Source organism: Phlebotomus papatasi, chromosome 5, assembly GCF_024763615.1.
Source record: "Phlebotomus papatasi isolate M1 chromosome 5, Ppap_2.1, whole genome shotgun sequence".
NCBI classification, from domain to species: domain Eukaryota; kingdom Metazoa; phylum Arthropoda; class Insecta; order Diptera; family Psychodidae; genus Phlebotomus; species Phlebotomus papatasi.
Genome location: NC_077226.1, coordinates 3891512 through 3915291, shown reverse-complemented (window position 1 = coordinate 3915291; position 23780 = coordinate 3891512). Strand labels below are relative to the sequence as shown.

Genomic DNA, 23780 nt, shown 5'->3' with positions numbered 1-23780 from the left:
CTTTTTCCACGACAACTCCTCTTCTGCAAAAAAAAAACCATTTAAATTTTTTTTTTTATCATTTTTATTGGAAAGTTTCTCAATCATATTCTCTATTTAAGTATAATATAATTTTGTTTTATTTATTTCCTCTTGTTTATCTTCCGTTTTTTCACTTTCTTCTTCTTTTTCTTTAAATATCTCACCCCAAAAATTCCTTCCACAATTTTGTCTCATGTTCCTTTTTCTTTCTTTTTTTTTAATAGCACATAGATCCCTACCTTAAGCTTAAAATTGGATTTAAGGTGCTTCATTTTTTTTTTTCATCTTTAATTCTTCTCTAATTTGCAATTGCTTTTTTGCTTCCGCGGACGCAGTCTTGTTTTATTCATTTTTTTTTTCTTTTTCTTTTTCTTGCTGTTTATTCTTTTTTTCCCTTCCACAAAAAAAAATAAAACTAATAAGAAAAAAAAACCAACAGATGGCACTACTCGCTGTCATTGAGGCCAGCACGTTTTTCCTCCTCCAACATTGCATCGAGTTCATCCGTGAGATTTGCCAACATGTTGCCAATGTCATTGAGGACATTGGAGTCCACGAGGGGCCCCTTGGCATCCGGACTGCGACTCTCAAATACATTTGCTACCGTATTTGTGGACGATGTCGATGACGTGGACGATGATGATGACGACAATGATACCTTTTTTGGAAAAACCAGAAAGAAAATTATAGTAAGAAATTTATAAAAATTGAGTTACTTTTGTGCAAGAACTGTTTGAAATCGAAATGACATTTTTGGATTTTTTGAATCTGGACCAACGGTTTTTCTATTTAGCGCTGTCCCAGCGAGCACAGTTAGCAGAATAAAATAGGATTTTCAGCATTTTTTTGCTGAATCGGTCTGCTATCCGGTCAGCAGCTCTCGAACAAAAAATGCTAAGCAAATACATGAAAATGGCACTGTTTAGCGCTCGCAGCGGATGATGGCAGAACTAAACAATGTCAGTAGATGGCGCTGGAAACCATTTAGCACATTTTCTCTTTCATTTTCTCTCAAAATGAACTTGGAATTTCCCAAGGGGGAGATATTAGCTTGGAAGTGGTGTACACTGAGATGGAAGTACTGCGGAAGTGGAAGTCTCAAAAACAAAATGACTTTTGTTTTTTTCATTTAAATACAGTAGGAAAAGTGCTGGTAAATATATAGCGCAATTAAAACATGTCTTGGAAAACTAAATTTATGTCATTTTTGATCGCAATTATCGTCAATTCCTCATCAAAATTCTCGTAAAAATGTTCAAATATCGTTCAACTAATGCCATCTATTGCTATGGATGAAACTTAATAGAATTCCTTGCAAAAATTTAAATTTCAAATTATGATTTTCAGTTAGAAAATATTCGAGTGTAATGAGTATAATAGTAGTCGATTCTTTGAGATGGTTTAGCTACTGAAAACTATCGGGAATGACTAAAACTAAATTACAGGATAATAATTTAGCCTACTACTTTCAGAAAAAAACGAAGAATTAAAAAAAATGAAAAACATGCAGACAGAAAATTAAAAAAAAATATATATATAATTACGACTCAAGTTCTGAAATTCTATTTTTGACACAACGACTAAAGTAGTGTAAATCAGAAATCTGCAATAATTATATGGTTCTTTTGGTTTTGAGCTTTAGTTCGACAATATATATATTTTTTTTATTATAAACTTTTATGTATTTTTTTGTAGGGTGGAAGGAACACCTATTAGCACTTTAAGAACTTTTGTGACTTTGCTCATTAATATTTTCTGTTGTTTTGAAAAGTTTTGTTTTTAAAAAATTGAGGCTATTAGTTTATTTATTGGGCTATCGATCTGTACAATATTTTTGCTCAAAATGCTTTAAAAATTAGGAAAAAAAATATTTTTCAAGATCATTACCAAATTCCGTACCTATTGGCAATTTCGGTACCATTGGGCATATAAAATTCTGGACCTATTTGGCACTTTTTCTATAAGGTTTTCATGCTCTTAGGACCACAAAAATCACTTTAATACTATTAAAAAATCAAGTTTTGAAATTCATAATAAATTTATTGTTTATTTAGTATCTTATTAAATCTGATTGAATCAATTTTCTTTTTTAATTTTCTTTTTCTTTCCAACATTTTCTTTGAACGGTTGTCTTTGAAATATTTCACCTGTATGTCTGCTTCTTTCAAAACAGTTTCCACCCCAGAATACAGAGTCTCCTTACTAATAGGAAATCCAAAATTTGCGCATTGCACAATCCACTTGACCAGTTTTTGCTCAATATCATTGCCTAGAGCACTATTACGGTCGTTTTCGGTTACCAAAATTTAAAATATGAAACTTAGCAAATTTTATAACAATTTCCGCTCAGATCAGCAAAGTTCGATGTTTTGTGGTGTGAGTGTGTCGGTTGTGTGTCGTCACCGGGAGTATAATTGTCCCCTCCAACTGTGAGGAGGGCAGTCTGGGTTGGAGATCAGAGGTGAAAGGTAGTGAAAGTTTTTTCCTCCTCAGGGAGTTCTGTGAGAAGTGTGTGCAGTGGTGCCGGTGGAGAAGAGGGCCCCACGAATAGAGAAAGAAGAGCCCTTTCCTGTCTTATCGCAGCATGGTCCCCTTGGCGACCATCTGGAGGGTCTTCAGGAATATCGGAGATTCCTTACCAAGGAATCTCATTTCCCGTCTGGATGGAGGAGTACTTTCCACAGAGGAAAGTCAGCAGAGGGACGGAATTTGTGGGGACTATCTTGGTGCTTTGGGGGAACAACAATCTTACGATAGTGGAAGCAACCTGGTGTCTAATCATTCATCATCATAAATTGCCCCTCCGTATCCTACGGAGCTCACTATCGGACTATCGCTTCAGGGAGTAATGTTTTCATCGGAGACTTCAATCGGACCGACTCTGGAAGCGCCCTGGCCCAGAAAAATGAAAAGAGGAATCCGGAATCTTATTAGATGCCTACGTTGACGTGATCTTTGGAGTGCCTCAAATCCGGACATGAATTATGTGGAAAAGTATCGGCTGTTTGTCATCAGTTGTGCCAGCGCTTCACCGATAAGAAACCCTAAGTATTTTGTGTTATATGTGTTAACGGAAAATTGATAATATAGTAAGTTTATATGGGCCAAAAATAGGGTTTTCCCTCTGTGGATATTTAAGTGATCAAGGCTGGTGGAGGGAAGTCTGATGAAAAGGGGGCAAGTGGGAGAAGATGGAGAAAAGTCTCTGGGGAATCGAATGTCTGAGGGGAACCGGTTGATGGAAGATGGAGAAGTGTTGGGTGGAGGTTTGCAGGTAGGGAAGGGAGGTTGGTTTGCCAAGGAATATCCAAAGAGATCTTTATTTTCGGAGAGGAAAGTGGCGGAAAGATCACCGGCATTTGTGAAAAAGGTGTTTTCACCCAGTACCCGGAATGATTCTTACAGCACTGTAAAATCCTCCTCTTCCCAGTGTGTTTGGGCTTCCTTTGCCAGACACCTTATACTGCAGAGTTGATCGGGGAATTCCATATTCACGTGCAGCTCTTAGGACTGACATACCTTTTTTAACAGCATTAATTGCATCGACAATCTGCTTCTGAGGATAAGCCAATCTTTTCAAACACTTTTTTGGTTTCATCGTTTCCCAGAGAGTACTCTTCAATTCAGCTATATTTTGCAAAAGAAAACAAACAATGAAGTATATCGAAATTTTCGCAGAAATATGTAGGTTCTAGGCAAAAATATCATTACACTTCACTAAAGAGACACTCACGAATCAATTTAATCAATTTTCCCCGTTCACAAATACTTTTTTTTTATTTTTCCACGTCTTTTTTAACAAAATTGAGAGAAGCACTGTTTTGATTTCTATAATTCTTCTTATTCTTCATAATGTGTCAAACTCATAGAAAAGTGGGCAAATTGACCGTGCTTAAAGGTCCCGAAAGCGATGAATTTTGAGTCTACCTTTAAGCACAATAATTAAATATATTTGAATACAATAAATTGATATAAGCCTTGTGTGACACTAAAATTTAGTTATTTTTTCACTCTCATGTAATAATTATACGTTCTTTTTATTGATAAAAACACGAAAAAAGGTATTTTCGTAGGAGCTTCTTCTTATAATTTTTCATAAGAATTGGTAAATTCTTCACGTCGGAAAAAGAAATGGGTTAAACATTTCTCAATTTTCATATAATCACGGAAAAGTTTCAGGGAAAGATAGATCAAAGAAAAGCACGTCATATTACACGCATTGTATTAGGTACAAATGGTTTATTTAAAATAAATTTCAATATTTTCACGAGGCCGCCAATAGGGGTTCCCTGCCGAACAAGTGTTCCTTTCACCCTATATAAAAATGGGCCTCAGTGGATCAGTGGATAGAGCAGTGGCTCTGTGACTGTGAGGTCGAGGGTTCGGGACTAGGCAGCTGCAGATTTTTCAGCTGCTGTAATAGTCTCGAATTCGTTCAGTGAATGAATGGAAAAGTAATGTCAATACATTGACAATGAACCGCCTAAAAAGAGAGGTTGGTATAGGAAATAAGTTTCGACATGCAGAGTTCAGTCGAATACAAATACTCATTCACTGCCCAGATCCACAAAACCAAGGTTGGTTTACCGTGATATAAAGCGGTACTGTGTGTATCAGAACGCACACAGAGCACTGTGATATGGAGCAGGTTTACTCGCCTTGGGGGTTAAGATAGAACAGGAGAATGGGGAGTGCATAATGGGCCCAAATAAGTGGCCTGGGTGCAGCGGTTCCGCAAGGAATATAACCGACCCATAGACAAATCTTAATCAAATCTTGTATATAAAAATAATATTTTTAACATAAAACGAACTCTATTTTTTAGAAGCGTGATAAACTGGATTTTCGCATCTTTTAAGGACATATATATTATGATTCATATACAAAATGTCATTTTCACATTCTTCTAAATACAGTTCTGTCTCTCTATATGCACACTCTCTATATGCACAGCTTTTGTGTCGGTTGCATTCAAAATCAATTTGTTTACATTTTGACAAAGTAATAAAGAAAATTATTTTCTTGGTAACTAATTTTTCTTGTTTTTAATTTTCTTAATTTTATTTTTTCTGTCTCATATTATAGTTAAAATAACACGGGAAATTCTAGAACAATAAAAAATAAATTTATTAAAAGAAGGAGAAAAATCGTTGGGAATTTCAAAAAAAGTTGTGCATATTCAGAGAGAGAACTGTCAAAAAAAGTACCTAAACTGTGCATATAGCGAGACAGCACTGTAGAATACTTTAAATTCTTTAAATTTTTCTAGACAATGATGTAAACAGAGAGATTAGAATTAAAAAAAAAATGTACATACTCTTAGAAGAATTTTGGATATTTTTTAGAACTAAATATGTAGTCCAAAACCGTGAGTTTTTCAGTATAAAACTTTTGACTATTAATTGGTATGTATCCCCTAATTTATTTTTTCATTATACTCTATCTTGTTCGAATTAACGTTAAATATACTTTTAAAAACGTTTTGTTAAAAGCGTTAATAGTATAACAACAGCAAAATTTGAATCAACCTAAATTAAATATGTTTAATGTCATGAGTATATATGTTCAAAATTATACACAGACTAGTCTTTTTTTATTGTTTAATAATAATTCTGAATATTTATGTTCATTGCTAATTAATTACTGAAAAACAGCCTATTAAATATAATTCTTGCAATCATTTTTTTTTTCAATATTAAGAATTAGATATCTAAAAAAAAAACAAGTAAGTTATTTGGACATTTAAATTAGCAATAAGGATTTCCATGAATGCGAATGACATTTCACGTATAGTGACGGTAGTTGTTCTACTGCATTTAAATTATGACCACGTACCTACTAAAAATACAAAATTATACGAATATCGCTATTATTTATTTCTTTTACCAATTGAGTCGCATTGGAATGTCAGATCTAACAAACTAGTAATAAATATAATTTAAAATTTTGCAAATGGTGAAGAAAAAGCTTTGAATAAAGTATAAGGAGATTTAGAAAATAGACGTCTCAGTTTTTTTTTAATTAAAAAAATTGTTAAGTGATGATATACACTGTTTGTTTCTATGAGAATTTCTTGATTCATATTTTCTTCTGAATACTATTTTTTTTATTTTAAATAAATGTTCTACGAGAAAAATAAATAAATTTATTATAACACTGACGCTTGCAGATCAATTCCTCATGTATAACTTTTTTAGATTAATTTAAAAAATCAGCCTTCTAAGAGAAATTATTAAGATGGAGATTTTATTTTCAGTTTAATTAAAATGCAATTACGATATCCAAAAAAGCGAAAAATAATAATTTAACCGTTCGTTGAAGAAAATTGAAATTAGATTTTAGTCGTTACTTTTAAATTCAAACGCCGGAAGTGCTTGGAAGTGCCTAGAAGTGCAAGAAGTGCTGGAAATCACCTATGGCACTTCAGGAAGTGTGGAAGTCTGTGACGTTTCCCATACAAGTTTAGAAAGTGCTGGAAGTGGTGTACACGATTTTTCGTTTAATATCTCCCCCTTGGAATTTCCCCTGAAATTATTTATCAACTTTTGGGGAATATTATAATCACGATTTTGTATTATCTACAGTAGACTCTCGCTAATCCGTGGAGCGGGACCGAAACGTCACCCGGATTTTGAGAGCAAACCATTTGAAATTTAACGATTTTTTTCTGTTTACATATGTATTGCTCGTATTGCTATATAAATATCAAACAAAAATTTTTCTATTAAAGAGAAGATATTAGATTGAAACTAATTGTTATTCTTGTATTTGTTTGTCTTATATTTGCATATTCATTATCACATTCATCATATGATCTTTAATTTCTTTATAAATCTATTCATAAAGTTAATCAGACATTAGACAGATTTCCCATTTTTTGCAGATTAACATGGTACAACATTTCAATTATTATCACGTTTATAGCACTTCAGTTCATCTTTTATGATTTATTTTAAAATATCCAACATTATTAAAGCCCTCCTGAGGAATTAACTTTGTGGAAAATTCAATTTTTCATTTTCACACCATCAGTCTTCAGTAGAGTTCTTTCTTAAGATTAAGTTAGTTCATTAGGTTTATTTTTTAACGCAGTCTTTTAAATTAAATTTAACTGGAAAATTATTCCTTTCTTTTTTAATTCTTTGGTCAGCCTGCAACCTATAAATGGTCCTTATTGTTGAGTTGTGTTGTTTTCTCCTTGACGTATATAACTGAGTACAACATCCAAAGCCTTGAGTGCCTGTTCTGCTGAAACATGTTTCTCATCATTGTTCTGCACTGAAGAAGGTTCAAAATAATCTTCGAGATCATTTTCAAGCTCTTGTTCAGAATTGACACTCTTTGTACTCGTCACTATATCAAAAATTGTGTCCTCACTAATATCCAAACAATTATCACTTTGCGACCAGTCTCTAATATCCTCCGCAGTGATAAGACCAATATGTGGCAAATCATTGGCCAACTGGATCAAGTGGTCCATGTCCACACTATCTGTATGGAGTTCATCATTCAAAAATTGGTCTTCACTTAAGACGTTTGAGCTGAAGGTCGTTTCGAAAATTCCCTTCCAACTTCTGGCAATAGTATTTGCATCAACTTGGTCCCACGCTTGAGCTGTCCACAAAATTACCTTCAGGATGTCAACTGCCTTGACAGCATTCATCACATTCGGATCAATTTCAATTTGTTCGAGGACAAATTCAAGGAAAACTTTTCGATATTTTTTTTTCAAAACTTCCAAGACATTTTGGTCCATGGGTTGAATTGTGGATGTAACACTAGGAGGCAGGAACATCACACGAATCCCATCACACATGAGTTCTCTCTCTTCCGGGTGAACTGGGGCATTATCCAGAATAAGAAGGGCCTTTTCCGGGAGACCTTCCTTCTGGAGGTATTTTCGAACTTCGGGAACAAAGTTTTGGAAAAACCACTCCTTAAATAATGCCCTCGTCATCCAGGCAGATTCTTGATTTCCATATTTCACAGGTAAATCTTGAATATGCACATTTTTTAGCGCCCTCGGATTTTTTGATTTACCAATCAGAAAAAGTGGGAGCTTATGTCGCCCACTTGCGTTCGCACAGGCCAAAAATGTTACCCTTTCTTTGCTCTCCTTATATCCTGGGGCCTTTTTTTGAGTTCGTGCGGCAAGTGTTTTGTTCGGAAGTCTTTTAAAGTTCAACCCCGTCTCATCAGCATTATATATCTGATGAAAACTCAGATTCTCTTCTTCAATGATTTTTTGTAGGTGATTGAAAAACGTTGGTAGCAAGTCTTCCCTGGAAGACAGAGCCTCTCCACATACTGTGAGCTGCCTCACTTCGTGTTGTTTCTTCCATCGGCTAAGCCACCCTGAACTGGCAGAGAAGTTGGCAGGGCCATCATGATAGACTTTATGAAACTGAAGTGCTTTGGCTTGAAGGAGAGGTCCAGAAATTGGTACACCTACAATAAAGAATCAAATATTAGTTTTCATTACATATTACACACGCATTCGTCTATAAAAACTGCATACCCCTCTCCCTCATATTGTCGAACCAAATGAACAATGCTTCAGAAGTTTGTGTAGTTGATTCTGGTCGAATCGACACTCTCTCTGCATTTTTAGCATTTTGGTTGACATAGTTTCTGAAACGTTCCTCTTGGTTCATCCAATCTAGCAGGGTCTGTCTTCCGACTCCGTAAGATGCTGCCACATGTGCAACTCTCTCTCCCTTTTTCACAAGTTCTATAGCTTTTAATTTGTCGTGAATTTTGGTGGATATATGCTTGCGCTTCATTTCGCGTGCCAATGAATATCACAATGAGAAGAAAAAGAAGGAATCACAGCAGATTAGAAGAACACATTTGCTTAAACGAACATAACCTCCAAAACAGAAAAATATCAACAAACTTTTTAAACCTCAACTGACTCACGGATTTTTTTATGTTGCCCGGAGAAGGTGTTGCCGGATTAGCGAGAGTCTACTGTACATCCGGGGCGCCCTGACGTTTTCATTCTGTGTCAAGTTTGACAAAAAGAATGGGTGATCAAATTCCTGACTTCGAGTCGATCTTCGTGTACTTTCGTGTTGGTTTTGTCATGTAAAATATTTCATGGGGTCATCCGGTATCATCCGTAACCTCACAAAATAAAAATAAATGTAAAAATATGGAAGGTGCCATCGAAAAAAACATATTTCTGCCATCCCATGCTATTCCAATCAACGAGCCCCTTCGAGTATGGGTTTTCTGAGGTTGTAGTGCCGTGGTTTTTTAGGAAATTGAAAATTTTTCTCCAAGTACACGTCCACCTCAGGAAATCCTCCAGTCGGATCGGTCCAGCGGTTAGTGAATAACAAAGGGTGTTGGCACTAAAAGTATTTATTTCACTTCTTGAATTACAACCAGTGCTCTCAAGAGAAGTCACTGGCAACTGAACAATTACACTAACTTCGGCAGCCCTTTTATACCAGAATCTCAGCTATAGAAGACACTATTCTCCAATCATTGAACCCTATTTTTCTTACTGCTGTTTGCGTTATTCCCTTTTTTATTTTACTATTGGTTGTGTGCTATTTTTGGCTCTATTTTTTGTACTGCACCTGCACCCACGAGATGTGGACATCTCATAAATTATGATCGTAAATTATCTCTGCGCGATGGCTCCTTATTTTTTTTGTCATTCTCCAAGTGAGAATTTCTCCATCGAACTATTTTTAATTTGTCTTTGGTCTTGATCTTCGTCAAATCCCATAAATTATCTTCGCAGAGTGATCCATAAGATTTGGATCAATACAAGGTGGTCTGACGCAAAGAATGTCGATGGAATAGTTTTTCTTTTCATAATTTCACAAAATTTTCCAGTGCATTTTTTGTCACTCTTCTTCTGGAAGAATTTTTGCAATATGGTTATTTTTACGCGGTATAAAAATATTATATGGCTGGTGTAAAATATGTAAAAAAAAAACATAATTTCGAAAATTTTATTTTGCAACCGTTCTGAGTCGCTAAAGGATTGTACAGTAGTGGAAATATTTATAATTCTACCTAAAATAATATGAAAAAAAACTTAACAAAAACAAAGTCTCCAAGAAATGTATACGTACATTACTAAGTACAAAAACGCAATTTTTATTTGACTAATTGCCGCTGCGATCGCTAGTGTCACTTCAAGGTTAGCACAACTCAGCTGAAAATATTTATTTTTTTCAGATGATTTGAAAAGGATTAGCATTTGGTGCTCGCTGGGGTGTAGAACAAACTTATTTTGATGTTTATTCGATTTCAAACGGTTCTTTTGCACACCTGTGCTGCTTTAGAGAGATTGAGTGGCCCCGACTCACCTGATGCTGCTGTTGTCCCTCTACCCGACTGAGACGCTGCTTTATCGTTCCGGCATTGTCATTGGCAAATGGCATGGCGTCGATACTGTCAATGCTGCTGCTGCTCTTTGTGTGCACTTCGGCCGTTGTGTGATGAACATGCTGTGCATAGGTCGGAATGTATATGGCATCCCCATTGACAGATGGCGCTGCACCACCAGGTGCTACCATCTGTCGACGTGGTGGCGATGGTGGTTCCTTCTTCCAACCCTTTCCCACTCCACTTCCTGCTGTCACCATTGACGCTGTCACTCTGCTGTCACCAGTACACGATGCCATTTGCCTCACCGGACCACTAACTCCAACAACTTTTGCCACTGGACGCGTTCTTATGCCTCCACCGCCACGTCCATGCCTCGGCAGTGTACCACCGCCCTGGGGACATTCACCGCAACATCCTGCAGCTGTTTCATTTGTTGGCGTTATGTCACCATCATCGTAAGACCGACGCCATGGCTATTTCAAGTTTTTTTTTTTTTTTGAAGAGACATAAAGTAAAATATTTATCAATTAAAGTGTGTCCACGATAAAAAATATTCCCAAATCAGGTAGACTTTCTGATTGATGCTCAATCCAGAACCCAAATTTAGAGTGATAGTGAGAGATTTTGGGTCAGGGAAGCCGGATGCCCAAGGCCAAGCTTAAGAAAAATGATCGGTCAGATCGAGCAGGAAAAGACAGGACATGCTTAGCAACATTTTTAAAAATTACAAATACATATATTGTAATTAATATATAATTATATAAAAATTAAAATATAAGTATACGTTGCATATACAATATCTAAGGCCAACACATTCTTATAAAACTATACATGAATGTTTATAAAAATATGTTCAGTTTTTGTCTCTAATAATAATCATTAAAATGATTAATAGATGGTTAGATTATTTCGCGAATGCTTTCCAAATGGTCGATTTAGTGTTTTTTTTTAAATACTTGCACATACTATCTTCATGTAATTTGGACAATTTTTAGAAATAAGACAACTATAATTCAGAACCTTGTAAAGTACCAGCGAAATTTTTATAAGCAAAAGCCTCTTAGCATTAGAAAGTACAATGACTTATACATGATATTTTTCATTAGAGTGAAAAGTAGCATTAATTGGTTTTGTCAGAAAATTTCTTAAATTTTTCATCTATTTTTGTCCCTATCGTCCGTAGAGGTACGAAAATTACTGAACTTAGGCAATGTTGTTTATAAAATTCGCTCAGCTTAAGCATAAAACGGTTAATTGATCATTTTGCTGAAGCATAAAACGGCTAGTTAAACAGTCTCTGCTTGAGCTGTGCGCATTCGTCGGTTGTCTTTCAAGTTGAACGGACGTGTTTTGAAGTGATCCTCCCTAAAGTGTTCTGTTGTTTTCTGTTTTAGTTGCATATTCACTGTATTGACCAGCGCACAATAACTTTTGTTTGCAAACATGTTTTCAAAATTTCCCATGAGATGTGAACGAGATGACTGGATCTAGATCTCACTCACTCTCATTGAAATATCAAAAACATGTTTACTAAACAAAAAATTATTGTGCATTGGGCATATTACTCTCACAAACAAACTAACTCTTAAAGTTTACACTTCTTAGAGCCATTCTTTTGAAGATATCGAACTAAAGTGTCTTGTGCAATTGTGTTATCATGGAGACATGTGATGAACATTTCCCACCCCCTTAAATAACCAAACACATTTCCCGTCTCTTCATCATCTGGGAAATAATATGGGTGATAGCGAAGACCTTCCTGATAACTGGGAAACCAATATCTTTAAACAATATAAACGATTTGTGATAGAGTCCAGGGGCCGTATCCTCCAGATGTGAGAGTTTGATTTTGTGGGAAAAGCCAACTCTCCGTGTGGAACTCGCCTATTTGGTATCCCCGAAATTTTCGATTGGAAATTTTCTCATGAAAAACCGGAGAGAATTCTCGAGTGGTATTTCCGGTGAGAGTTTGATTAATTTACATAGAAAATCAGCAAATAAATTAAAATATCGTGTTTTTTTTTAAGTTTTAAATGGTTTTTAAATGATTAGTTCAATTAATAAATACGATTTCCGTATATTTATAATAAATTTCAATTAAGTTTTTTTCTTTATAAACTGTGCAGGCATTTCGAACTTTTTTTTATTATCTGTTTTTATTTGTCTAATTTTTTTGAGTTTGATACCAATCATTTTCTAAATTGTTTATTATTTTAGTTTTATTTTGTTTCAGCTCTCGTGAATAAGAAAACATTTGTGGCCATTTAATGATTAGATCTTTGAATAACCTATTTATATTCTTAATAAATACGAAATTGAACAGATTTTTAGCAGTTTACTTGGCTGTGAACTCTTTAAAACTCTTAATTTTTGTTTTACCTAAAACCGGAGAAAAAAGATCGCATAATTTATAGGGAGTTTATCAGGAAAAAGGTTCGTTTTTAGTAAGTTGAAATTGTTAGATCTCAAGAGTCAACAAAACAAATATTTTAAACAAATATTTTTTTATTTTTTATATGTACGTGTTCCTCAAATTAGTAAAAAATATATTGAGTGAGATTCTTGAAATTTGCATCTATATTATCCTTTTTTATTCGACATACAACAATCTAAGAAAAATTGTTACTTGTCTATTGAAAAACTAATTACAATATTTGAAACTCTTTTCTATAGATTAATAAAGTTTTTATTCGAGAAAATTCCTTCAAATACTCCATGTAAAGTAAAAAATAAAACGGATAATGTCTAGAATTTTCGGAGAAAAACATATATCAATTTAGAATTTTACTCTTGAGTGATTGTATGTTTATCAGTATCTTATAAATTTCAAATTTTCAACCATCTTTCTATTTTTCTCAAATTGACTATAGTTCTTATATGTGTTCTTATAGAGATAAAACCAAATTCTGTAATAATCGAAAAATCAAAAAATCTTCAAACTATCATTAAAATAGCGGAAGTTCGAAATGATTATCAAATATTGCGAAACTATCATGAATATTTGTCGAGGTTCTTGTTACAAAAATACTCGTCAAATCCGAAAACAATACCTAATTAACTACTAAGAAAACTTTCCTTGGCGAAAACTCATAACCTTCATAACATTTAATATGCCTTGTCCGCTTGAAAATTGGTTTGAAAAATCACAAAAAAATACAAGAAAATGAGAAAATATTGAAGATAATCCTTGTCAAATTAATTTAAAAAAAGCAAAATTAAATGGTAATTGACTTTTTTATTACAAAAATCTCTGAAAATTCACTTTAGCATTATTTGATAATTTTTAGAAAATTTATACAAAACCACAAGAAAATGAGAAAATCTTTATACGTATACGTTTTTATATTTGAATTAGTATAAGCAAAGGGTTTTTTTTTAAAGTTTTTCTTACTGTAGTAAAATATTAAAAAGAGAAATTTGGAAAAAAATCCGGTGCAGTCATTTAAGTGTTAAGAGGAGTCGCGACGAATAAATTAAAGCTTATAACAATGTTATTTAATTGTTTATTCATTCATTTAATTTATAATTACTTCAGTATTCAGTGTTTTTTGCGACCAAAAACAGCCCGCGGATTGTCAAAAAACGATTTCCACAAAAAGTTCCACACGAAAATCTCACCTGATTCTCTCCGATATTCGTGGATACGGAGAGCAGGCAGGTGGGAAAAATAGGAGAAAACGTCAGGGAGAGAAGCTCGCGTAAGATCTTCTCTCACAAAGTGGAGGATACGGGCCCAGGAGTGATGGGGGAAACTTGAGTAAAGTGTCTCCATTCACAGTTGAAAAAGCCCTAAACCAATTTGGTGAAGTTAAAGACATTTTCCGCAAAAGAGATGGCAATTTATTGGTAGAGGCGATGGATTGGGATCACGCCCAAAAGATTCTAACAATCTCTAAGAATGGGGAATACGACGTTAAGGGTCAATTGAGTAAAACCTTAAATAATATAATAATACCTAGAAATATTAACTCCAGACTAAATCAAAGTGATGAAGATCTTCCTAATAGGACCGAGTGGTTTCCTACACCCTCTTTTATAATAACCTTCGACCTTCCTGAGCACCCTGCATTCATAAAAATCGGTTATGCACGCATCGCTACGAGAGACTATATCCCCGATCCGGTTCGATGCTTCCGGTGCCAACAATTTGGACACTTTCGGACTTCTCGCAAAAATACGGCAGTTTGCGTCCGATGCTCTGAAGCTGAACACCGACCGGACTCATGCAAGAAAGGGATAAAATGTTCCAATTGTGGAGGCTCCCATTTTGCTTCATGGAGAGTCTGCCCTGTCTATAAGGAGGAATTTCAAAAATTCAAAAGCTTGCTGTAAAATTCAAAGTTCCGTATCACTCACCCAAGGCTATTTTCAAAGAAAAAAAAATCAAAAACGTATGACGATGGCCGAAGCAATATCAAAAGATTTCAAAGTTACAAACGAAAACAGAGGAATTGCTCCCAACACAAACTGCAAGCTGTGTGCCTGTTACTGCAATAAAAACAACATCCGCCCCTTCTCAGACCCTATGGTTGACGCTACACGTACCAGAGAGATACCGGATTTAGCTGTAACTGGACATTCTCGCCATGAGAACACCCATCCGTCTGGAGATCATTCATATGATGTGTCACCTCTTAATTCATCGATCGAGTTGGAAGACAAGGTGGCTGAAATGGTTGTGTCACCAGTTAACCTAGAGACAGCTGAGGGAAATAGAGCGGAGACAACCCCCCTACAACAGAGGAAGAAAAAGGCCCCATCTTCAAGCGGCTCCGGTTCCGACAATGACACTCATCCGAAGAAACCAAAAGAAGAAAATGGAAGAAATTTCACAACCCAAAAAGAAGGCTAAACCTGAACCAATAATCATCGAAGCCCACCAGAGTTCTACAAGCTACACTACTCAGAAGGAAGAGGTTCAAAAGTTCAACATCACCAAGGATTCCGATTTTGGTAGTAATCGAATCGATTTAAAGTAGTTTTTAACTATATTTCCTTTTTTTTTGTTCCATTTTTTATTTTCTTCTCCCTCCGTAACCCTTTCCTTTTTCTTTTTCTCCTTTTCTCACTCTCCAAAATGAGAGTCATTCAATGGAACATAAACGGTTTCTATAATAATTTCGATGATCTAAAAATTTTGATCACTGAAGTGGATCCAGATCTTATTCTGTTGCAAGAAACTCATCTAAAATTCACCGATCGCCCTACGGTGAGGAACTATTCAATAGAAATCCTAGAAATCCTAGAAATCCACCTAAAAAATCGATACAAGGTTGTTCCCGATCTTTCAAAGTGCGACCAGGCGCTGGCCTTATCCGCAGCATCTGAAACTAATTGGGCTCCTCTTGCCGAGGCCTCCTGCTCTTCTAATAAGGTATCTATCTTTGCCGACATTTTGAATGACCTGTTCATTAGGGTTGTTCCTCGGAAACGTGTCCTTATTCAGGATTTGCAAACTCCCTGGATTACTGATGAGATCCTCTCTCAGATTAAACGCCGTGATTCTGCGTACAAGAAGTGGAAACAAACTGCTTCTGTCTCTGACCATGAGAACTTTAAAAAGTTGCGGAACAGGGTAGGTGGGTTGATAAGGAGGGCTAAAAAATCGCATTTCCATAAAAATCTGAATCCCCAGCTCCCATCCAGAAAGCTCTGGGATAATGTAAAGAGGCTTGGCCTGCGACCGACCGTTGGCTCAGTAGCCGATGGGGCCGTTGGTGCAGCTGAGCTAAATCAGTTTTTTTCATCCTCCACTCTTGGCTCTTCTGTACCTTGTTCTTCTTTTCCCGACCCGTCCTGGGAGGGTTTCAGCTTTACCTGCGTGTCTCAGGATGACGTAGTGAATGCTGTTTCCCGAGTGAGGTCGAATGCCATGGGGTGTGATGGGATTTCCCTTGTTTTCATAAAAATTCTACTCCCGGTGATTATTTCAGTGCTCACAGATATTTTTAACCACATAATAACTACTTCAACCTTTCCTTCATCTTGGAAGATGGCATTAGTTGTTCCCATTCCAAAGATTTCTAACCCTAAATGTCCTTCTGATTACAGGCCAATCAGCTTGCTTCCGGTTTTATCAAAGGTTTTTGAGTTTCTACTGCATGAGCAGTTGACTCAATATTTGGAGGATGGCAAGATGCTATGTGATTTACAATCGGGCTTCCGAAAGGGTCACAGCACTGTGTCAGCTCTCTTAAAAGTTAGTCATGATATCTCGGCAGCCATTGACCGAAAACGTTTTGTCATATTGGTACTGCTTGACTTTACGAAAGCCTTTGATAGCCTTCCGCATGATCTGGTCTGTTATAAACTTTTCAACTTTTTCGGGATATCTTCATCTGCAGTCACCCTTTTCAATTCATATCTTAATGGTCGATCTCAAGTTGTGAACTTTCGAGACGAAGTGTCTCCCCCTGCTTTCTTGTGCAATGGCATTGCTCAAGGTTCTATCCTTGGGTCTCTTCTTTTTTCTCTTTTCATTAATGATTTGCCCTCTGTCCTGCGCAGCTGTTCTTATCACCTTTATGCGGATGACCTCCAAATTTATGTTGAGGGTGACCCCTCAGACCCTTCTTCAGCGTTTCAAATAATGAATGAGAATCTCTCAAAAATTGAGCACTGGTCAATCTCCAATGGATTACTTCTAAACCCTAAAAAGTCGCAGGCTATTCTCATTTCTAAAAAATCTGTTCACATTACTCCTTATCCTCTGATTCTTCATGGTGAAGTTATTCCTTTTTGTGAGCAGGTCAAAAACTTAGGAGTCATCTTCAATAAAAACCTCTCTTGGTCAGATCATGTGTCTTCTATTTGCCGTAAGGTCAGTTACTCTCTTTATACGCTTAGGCGCTACCGGGACATCACACCCCGTGACACACGACTGCTTTTGGCCAGAGCACTTTTGCTCCCTTTTTTCAATTATGGGGCCGAGCTGTTTTTTTTAGCGGATGCAGAATCGATGCGCAGACTCTCGGTGACCTTCAACAACTGTATCAGGTATATCTGTTGGCTTAAACCTCGTGACCACATTTCCTCGTATAGGGATGTGTTTGTCGGGTGTGACCTACCTTCACACTTGCAAATGCGAGCCCTCACGTTCATTATTATTATTATTATTATTATTATTTATTTTAATCAAAGCTGATAGGGTCCGCCCCTCTTACATAGTTTGATTAGAGGAATAAAAAGAAAGTTACAAGCAAAGAAGTAAAATAATAGGCAAAAAAAAATCAGAAATCCAAGATTAGCCCTACTCGATCTGGTAGAATCTAGCAATGCCAGCCAGTGAGGATCTGGCATGCAAGGGAAGGGAGTTGAACAAGACAACTCCGTCAACAAAAATTGTTTGCGATAGCTGGTTAGAGTGAGCTCTCGGCACCAAGAGTCCCCGAACCCTGGCAGAGGCCCCAGGAATCAGAATTGAGGCCAAGTAACGCGGCCGTCCTGAAATAATCAAGCGAAAGAGAAATGAAACCGCTCTCTGACGGAGGAGTGATGGGAGATCACAACCCACCAAAATATTACGATGCCTAGAGATATGATCACGAGCGCGCAGCCCACAAACATATCTAACACAGTTATTGAAGGTCACTGTCAAGCGTCTTAGTGTCTCACAGTCGGCTGCAAAGAATAGCTCTGCACCATAAGTTATCACTGGTATGAGGAGTGACCTAACAAGGAGTAAGCGAGTATTAAATGGCGTAATCTCGCGAAAACGCCGAAGCGTACGGAGAGTGCAATATATCCTCTGGTTGATGTGAGACACGTGATCAGACCAGGTGAACGATGAATTAAAAATAACACCCAGATTGCGAGCACGCTCAACAAGCGGGATAGGCTGCCCATAGATAGTGAGAGGGGCCGGGGGAGCCGCTAACGGCTTTTTGGATATCAAAATAGCCTGGGACTTCTTAGGGTTTAGAGCCAGTCCATTCAATGAAGCCCAATTCCCCACACAGAATAAATTGTCGTTCACCCGAGAGAACACAGCTTGAACATCGGAAGGGTCTCCAGAGGTATATATTTGCATATCATCTGCATAGAGGTGATACGAGCAGTCAAATAAAACTGACGGAAGGTCATTTATAAATAGGGAAAATAGAAGTGGGCCAAGTAAAGAACCTTGAGCCACACCACTACGTAGATTTGCAGGTTCAGAAAGTTTATTGCCAATCTTGACTCTCTGAGAGCGGTCCTCAAGATATGATTTGATCAAGTGAACAGCAGAAGATGAGAAATTAAAAAGTCTATAAAGTTTGTAGCAGAGTAAATCATGAGGAATGCTATCAAAAGCCTTGGAAAAATCAAGAAGTAGTAACACAACAAATTTGCGATTGTCAAGTGATAATGCAATATCATACTGTACTCTGAGTAGAGCACTAGTAGTGCTGTGACCACTACGAAATCCTGACTGAAGATCAACAAGTAGTCTCTCAGAGTTTAGGTAAGCCGTGAGTTGCTCAAGGAGCAGAGCTTCAAGCACCTTAGAAAGTACGGGTAGGAGGCTGATTGGCCTGAAATCCGAGGGACCAACTGGGTTACTAACCTTCGGGATAGGTATAACTAAAGCTGATTTCCACATGGTAGGAAAAGAAGAGGAAGCAATTATAAAATTAAAGGTATCAGTCAATACAGGAAGTATGACAGGAAGGATCATTCTAACAAACGCTAAGGAGACCTCATCATCCCCCTGAGCGTCAGATTTAACACGTGCAATGGCGAAAATGACGTCATTTGTCGGCTTCTTGTGTCGCGGTGCCCTGAATATCTAGCAGCCCTCTTGACGGACGGTGGTTCGGCCAGGTTGAGGGGGCTCATTGTGCCGAAATCTGTTAGTGAGACCTTCCGTCGCACTCTCTTTGTTAGGGGAGTCTACCTGTACAACTCCCTTCCTCCTCTTACAAGACGATCGGTTGCTGCTACCCAGCAACGAAAGAGTTTGCGGTTCGAAAAGACGCGACGGTGTCGGCCTCCCAATTTATTCAGAGTCTGGTGGTCACCATAAAAACTATTATTAGTTCTGAGAGGTGGCCACCAAATTGCTGTGACGCTACTGAACTCACCACAAAAGTTCGCGGTTTGTACAGTGTACGGCGTTAGCTAATGCCTTATGGGAATTTTACATTGGGTGACCCTCAGAGTTAGCTAACTATGTTCGCGGTTTGTCACGTATTTGAACAGTCATGGCGGATTATTTATGACGCACGAGTGTTGTGCGCATAAAAAGTGCATTTACAGCGATTTTATTAGCATCTGCAGCTAGATTTTACAAGGAATTTATTAAGGTAAGTCTAAATAATATATTAAAGTAGTGAAAAATTGGTATCTTACAAAGTATTTTCAAGAAATAAAGTGAAATAAAATTGTCAAACAAAAACAGACGCTGGGGTGGCGTCGTCTCTAATTTTGGGGCTCCCAAAAAATATTTCTGTCCGGAACTATATTGAGAGGCTTCGAATTAATGTAATGATTGTAGTTTGAGTAAAAAATATAATAATTCATCAGAGTGAGAAGTGAAAAACGTTTGCAAATATTGTACCGCTTCCGGAAGAATCTTTTTGGGGCCCCAGAGTACAGTTTAGGGTAAATAAATGCCCCCTATATTTATATAAGTATATGTAGAGTTGAAAAAGTAATTACAAATGATTTTTCTTTGAATTAGAGGTTTTATTTTGTATCGTTTTACAGAAATAATCCAGCTGAGCAGGCCGGAACGGACTGGACAGCTTATGTGGTGCTCTCCAGCTGGGGAAAGATGTAGAAATTGTATTTCTTTTGTAAAAGAATTGTAAATAAATATAAATTAAACCAATTTTTGTAGTTTCAATAAAGACGTTGATTAGATTTCAAATTCAAAATGGCAGTTGAATTCAAAATTCCCCACCCTAAATTCACCACCTAAAATATTCACCTCGTGACAAATCGCGAACATAGTTAGCTAACTCTGAGGGTCACCCAATGTAAAATTCCCATAAGGCGTTAGCTAACATGTTAGCTAACGCCGTACACTGTACAAATCGCGAACTTTCGTTGCTGGGTATAAGGGAGCACTTCCTGAACTCATTTGAGTAGCTCTATGAAACTTAACAATTTTTCTTTTCTTTTTTTTAACTCATTTTTTATTATTCTTCCTAAATCTTTTTTTTTCTTTCACTAATTTTTTTTTTTTTTAATTTTTTTTGCATTTTTTTTATCTTTCATCTGCCACAAATTTGTAAGAGGGAAATACCCTATTTTTTGTGATGAATAAATGAATTGAATTGAAATTGAATTGAATTGAAATACGATCCTTTACCGAGAACGATCGATAGAGACAGTCACCGTGAGCTTGAAACACAAATAAAGGAGTCTCTAAAGTTCCGTCTGGGAACACTTTTATCATGGACAGACACACCTTTCTATTTTTTTTTATCAATTAGGGTAAAGTGGTACAAGTTGGACAGAGCTTTTTGTCTTGATAAATTTAGTACTTTATTTTTATTTATATATTTTTTAATGATTTAGTTTTATAATTTGGTTTCTTTTGCTTAAAAACAAATTTTGTACTGTATTTATCAAGAAAAAACAGCCATGTCCAACTTGTAACACTAATTCCAAATTATATCACTTTACCCTATTTCTTTTGTGTACTCACCATATTTGCAAATGTTGCCACCATGGCACTCGAATAGGGACGTATTTGATGATTAAGTGTACTCTGATGGCAATAGAATGTTTCTGGGGCATTGAATGTTAAATGGGTCGAATTGATACGATCTGCTGGATCTTCGAGGCTCTCCAAACTCTTTCCCCGTGTCTGACGCAGCTGTATTTATCCCCAAAAAAAAACAAAAAGTCAACCAATTAAACATACAAATATCTATAATCACTTGAAAATTGAGTTAGAACAAGTTTTTAAGGATAAAAAAAAGGCTAAATAATTATTTAAAAAAAAATAAAAATAAAAAGAAGCAAACTTAAAACCTGAATAACAACGATGTCTTCGTGATTGATTTTGTCTGGTGTATAATGGGCATAGATGGTGTCCCTGGTATTTTCATGTAGGCTCTTTCTCATCGACTTTAAATATTGCGCCACGCCAAATTAAAATTTAAAAAAATTAAATAAAAAAATAAAACATGCAACGAACAATGTAATTTTGTTAGCAAAATTTTTTGAAGAATAAAAACAAAAAAAAAAAAGAAATTAAATTAAGAAGAAGTAAATAATAAAATAGCAATATACTTTACCGTGGTACATTGTCCAGGTGGTGCTACCCATTTGCCACTTATGATATCCCTAACTCTCTTAATGGCCAGCAAAATCTTCTTTTGATGCCCCAAACGTACAATACCAATATCCTCAAGATCTTCCCATGTCAACTGTGTAACATCCCGTACAGTCTGATAGCCCTGGGCCAACAATGGTGCTACATATTCCTCCAGACGCAACAAATGCAACCATTCATCAATACTACCCGGAACATAATTTGGCAGAACATCAGCCAAATGCAGTGAATCAATGTGATGCTTTATACGTTCACGATGATGTGGACTCTTAATACCAATGGCCGTTAGATCTTCTGGTGTCATCCTGGCAACTGTTGGTAGATCATAGCCAGCCTGGGCAAAACACTGACTATACTCTTCACATTCAATTTCACCCAACCACTCATGAATGATATCATGATCATTCCGTGTCATACGATCAACCGATGTGATACTGCATGAACTAACTGAACATCGTGGTGATGATAGGGCACCTCGGGTTGATGTTGATGTCAAATACGATGATGCACGACCCGAATCGAGTGATGCTGTTGAATGACGACTACCACTTCCGGCACTACCACTCGATGAACCCGGACTATCGCGTCCTGGGCTCTGTGTTAGATCAATTCCCTGATCTTCCTGCAGTGCCATCTGTTGGTGAAACATAACAGCTGCCTTGTGTGTTAGAGGATCACGGGATTGGAGTGATGGTGGTGCTGCCTCATCATCGCACGATGATACAAAACTAACACTGCCAAATGAACTGCCAGAATGTCGATAGATGTCAGGAACAGCAGGGGGCGCTACACGTTTGGCCATTGGTACCTTTGGCGCCCTCTGTACTCCTGTATTCACTGTAGCACCAACAAAAAAAAAAAGGAAAATAGTACAAACTTGCTATTACTATTTTAGCTGCCAATGTATTAGGAGTTGAGAATTTTAATAAATTGAATTGAATTGCTTCTTAAAATTAAGTGAATGGGGCAATTTCACACAGAAATGGGGTAGTTTAGTTAAGAGATTCCCCAGAAAAAAAGTGATTTAAGGCAATTGTGAGGAGGCGCGTGTCGATTTCGAGGTAAGATCTAGGACAGAGGCGTGCAAAAACCGTTGCAACCAAGGGGGAGATATTAGCTTGGAAGTGGTGTACAATGAGGTGGAAGTACTGCGGAAGTGGAAGTCTCAAAAATGAAATGATATTTGCGTTTTTCATTTAATTACAGTAGAAAAAGTGTTTTTGAGCATGTAACACAATTAAAGATTGTCCTGAGGGTTAAATTAATGTTGTTTTTTATCGCAATTGTCTTAAATTTCTCATCAAAATTATCGTTAAAAAAATCAAATATCGTTCAACTACTGCCTCTGTTCCAATGGATGAAACTTAATTGAATGCTTTACAAATATTTAAATTTCAAATTACATTTTCAGTTAGAATAGTGTAGTAGTAGTCGATTCTTTCGGATGGTTTAGCTCCGTAAATTAATTTACGTAATTTAGTAAATTTTTTCATAAATATAATTAATATAAGCCTTAATTGATCCTAACAATTGTCCTCGAAAGATATATTAATTCCATTTTTTAAGGAAAAGAACCGTTTTTCTTGAAGATAGATCGAAAGGTGGTTTTTGACAGCTTTTAGGAAGGTTATATATTTTTGTACCTTGTAACTATTGGATAGAAATTTGAAGAAATGCTGATCGGAAGGATCAATTAATGAAGATTATTCTAGGTGTTGAAGAATTTCCCACTACAACTCCTTTGGCACTTTGACAACGTCGTTTATGAGGCACACAATTTCACGTTATTGCCTTCGAAAATTATGCTTTTTTTCTTTGGCCTAAAACTGACTTTCCTTAAAAAAGACTCATCAAAACTAAAAAAAAATGCTCACAGTTCTTGTCTTCTATGATTATATCATCGAGTTTAGGTAGCCGAAATTAAGCGATTTCTCATTAAATTTCCAACATCACCATCGTGAGATGAAGATCAGTTTTTCCAATAGACTTGACTGTTTTTTTCAGAACCTTTTCGACTGTATGCTGTTTTATTGGATCAATTTTCCATCAGTTGTTTCCAATCGATCCAAAAGAAAGACTATTTGTCGTAACGAAACGAGGAGAAAAATGACCAGATTCATTCGGTTCACCTTGAGCATTTCAG

At 36.5% G+C, this 23780-nt stretch overlaps 2 protein-coding genes and 1 long non-coding RNA gene across 4 annotated transcripts in view; 1 reads left to right on the top strand and 2 right to left on the bottom strand.

Moving 5' to 3' along the window:
• Positions 1–334: 334 nt before the first annotated feature.
• Positions 335–23780, bottom strand: part of LOC129808816 (uncharacterized) — a 30704-nt gene continuing 7258 nt past the window's right edge. Inside the window, exons 2-6 of one of the 2 annotated variants that reach the window (XM_055858717.1) lie at positions 21600–22474; positions 21334–21429; positions 21005–21175; positions 10350–10844; positions 335–679 (exon numbers count right to left, since the gene is read on the bottom strand). In XM_055858717.1, coding sequence (XP_055714692.1) covers positions 467–679; positions 10350–10844; positions 21005–21175; positions 21334–21429; positions 21600–22474 — 1850 coding nt within the window. In that variant the 3' untranslated portion in view covers positions 335–466. The remainder of the gene's footprint in view (positions 680–10349; positions 10845–21004; positions 21176–21333; positions 21430–21599; positions 22475–23780) is intronic. The other variant, XM_055858718.1, reaches the window with a different exon arrangement.
• Positions 6601–8884, bottom strand: LOC129808817 (jerky protein homolog-like). The gene is made up of 2 exons (XM_055858719.1): positions 8540–8884; positions 6601–8469 (listed from the first exon to the last, which is right to left on the bottom strand). The coding sequence occupies exons 1-2, from the start codon at positions 8802–8804 to the stop codon at positions 7193–7195; spliced, it is 1542 nt and encodes a 513-aa protein (XP_055714694.1). The 5' UTR covers positions 8805–8884; the 3' UTR covers positions 6601–7192.
• On the top strand, positions 19471–20182 carry LOC129808821 (uncharacterized). Its single transcript, XR_008752465.1, has 2 exons — positions 19471–19655; positions 20059–20182. It is a non-coding gene; the product is annotated as an uncharacterized LOC129808821 (long non-coding RNA).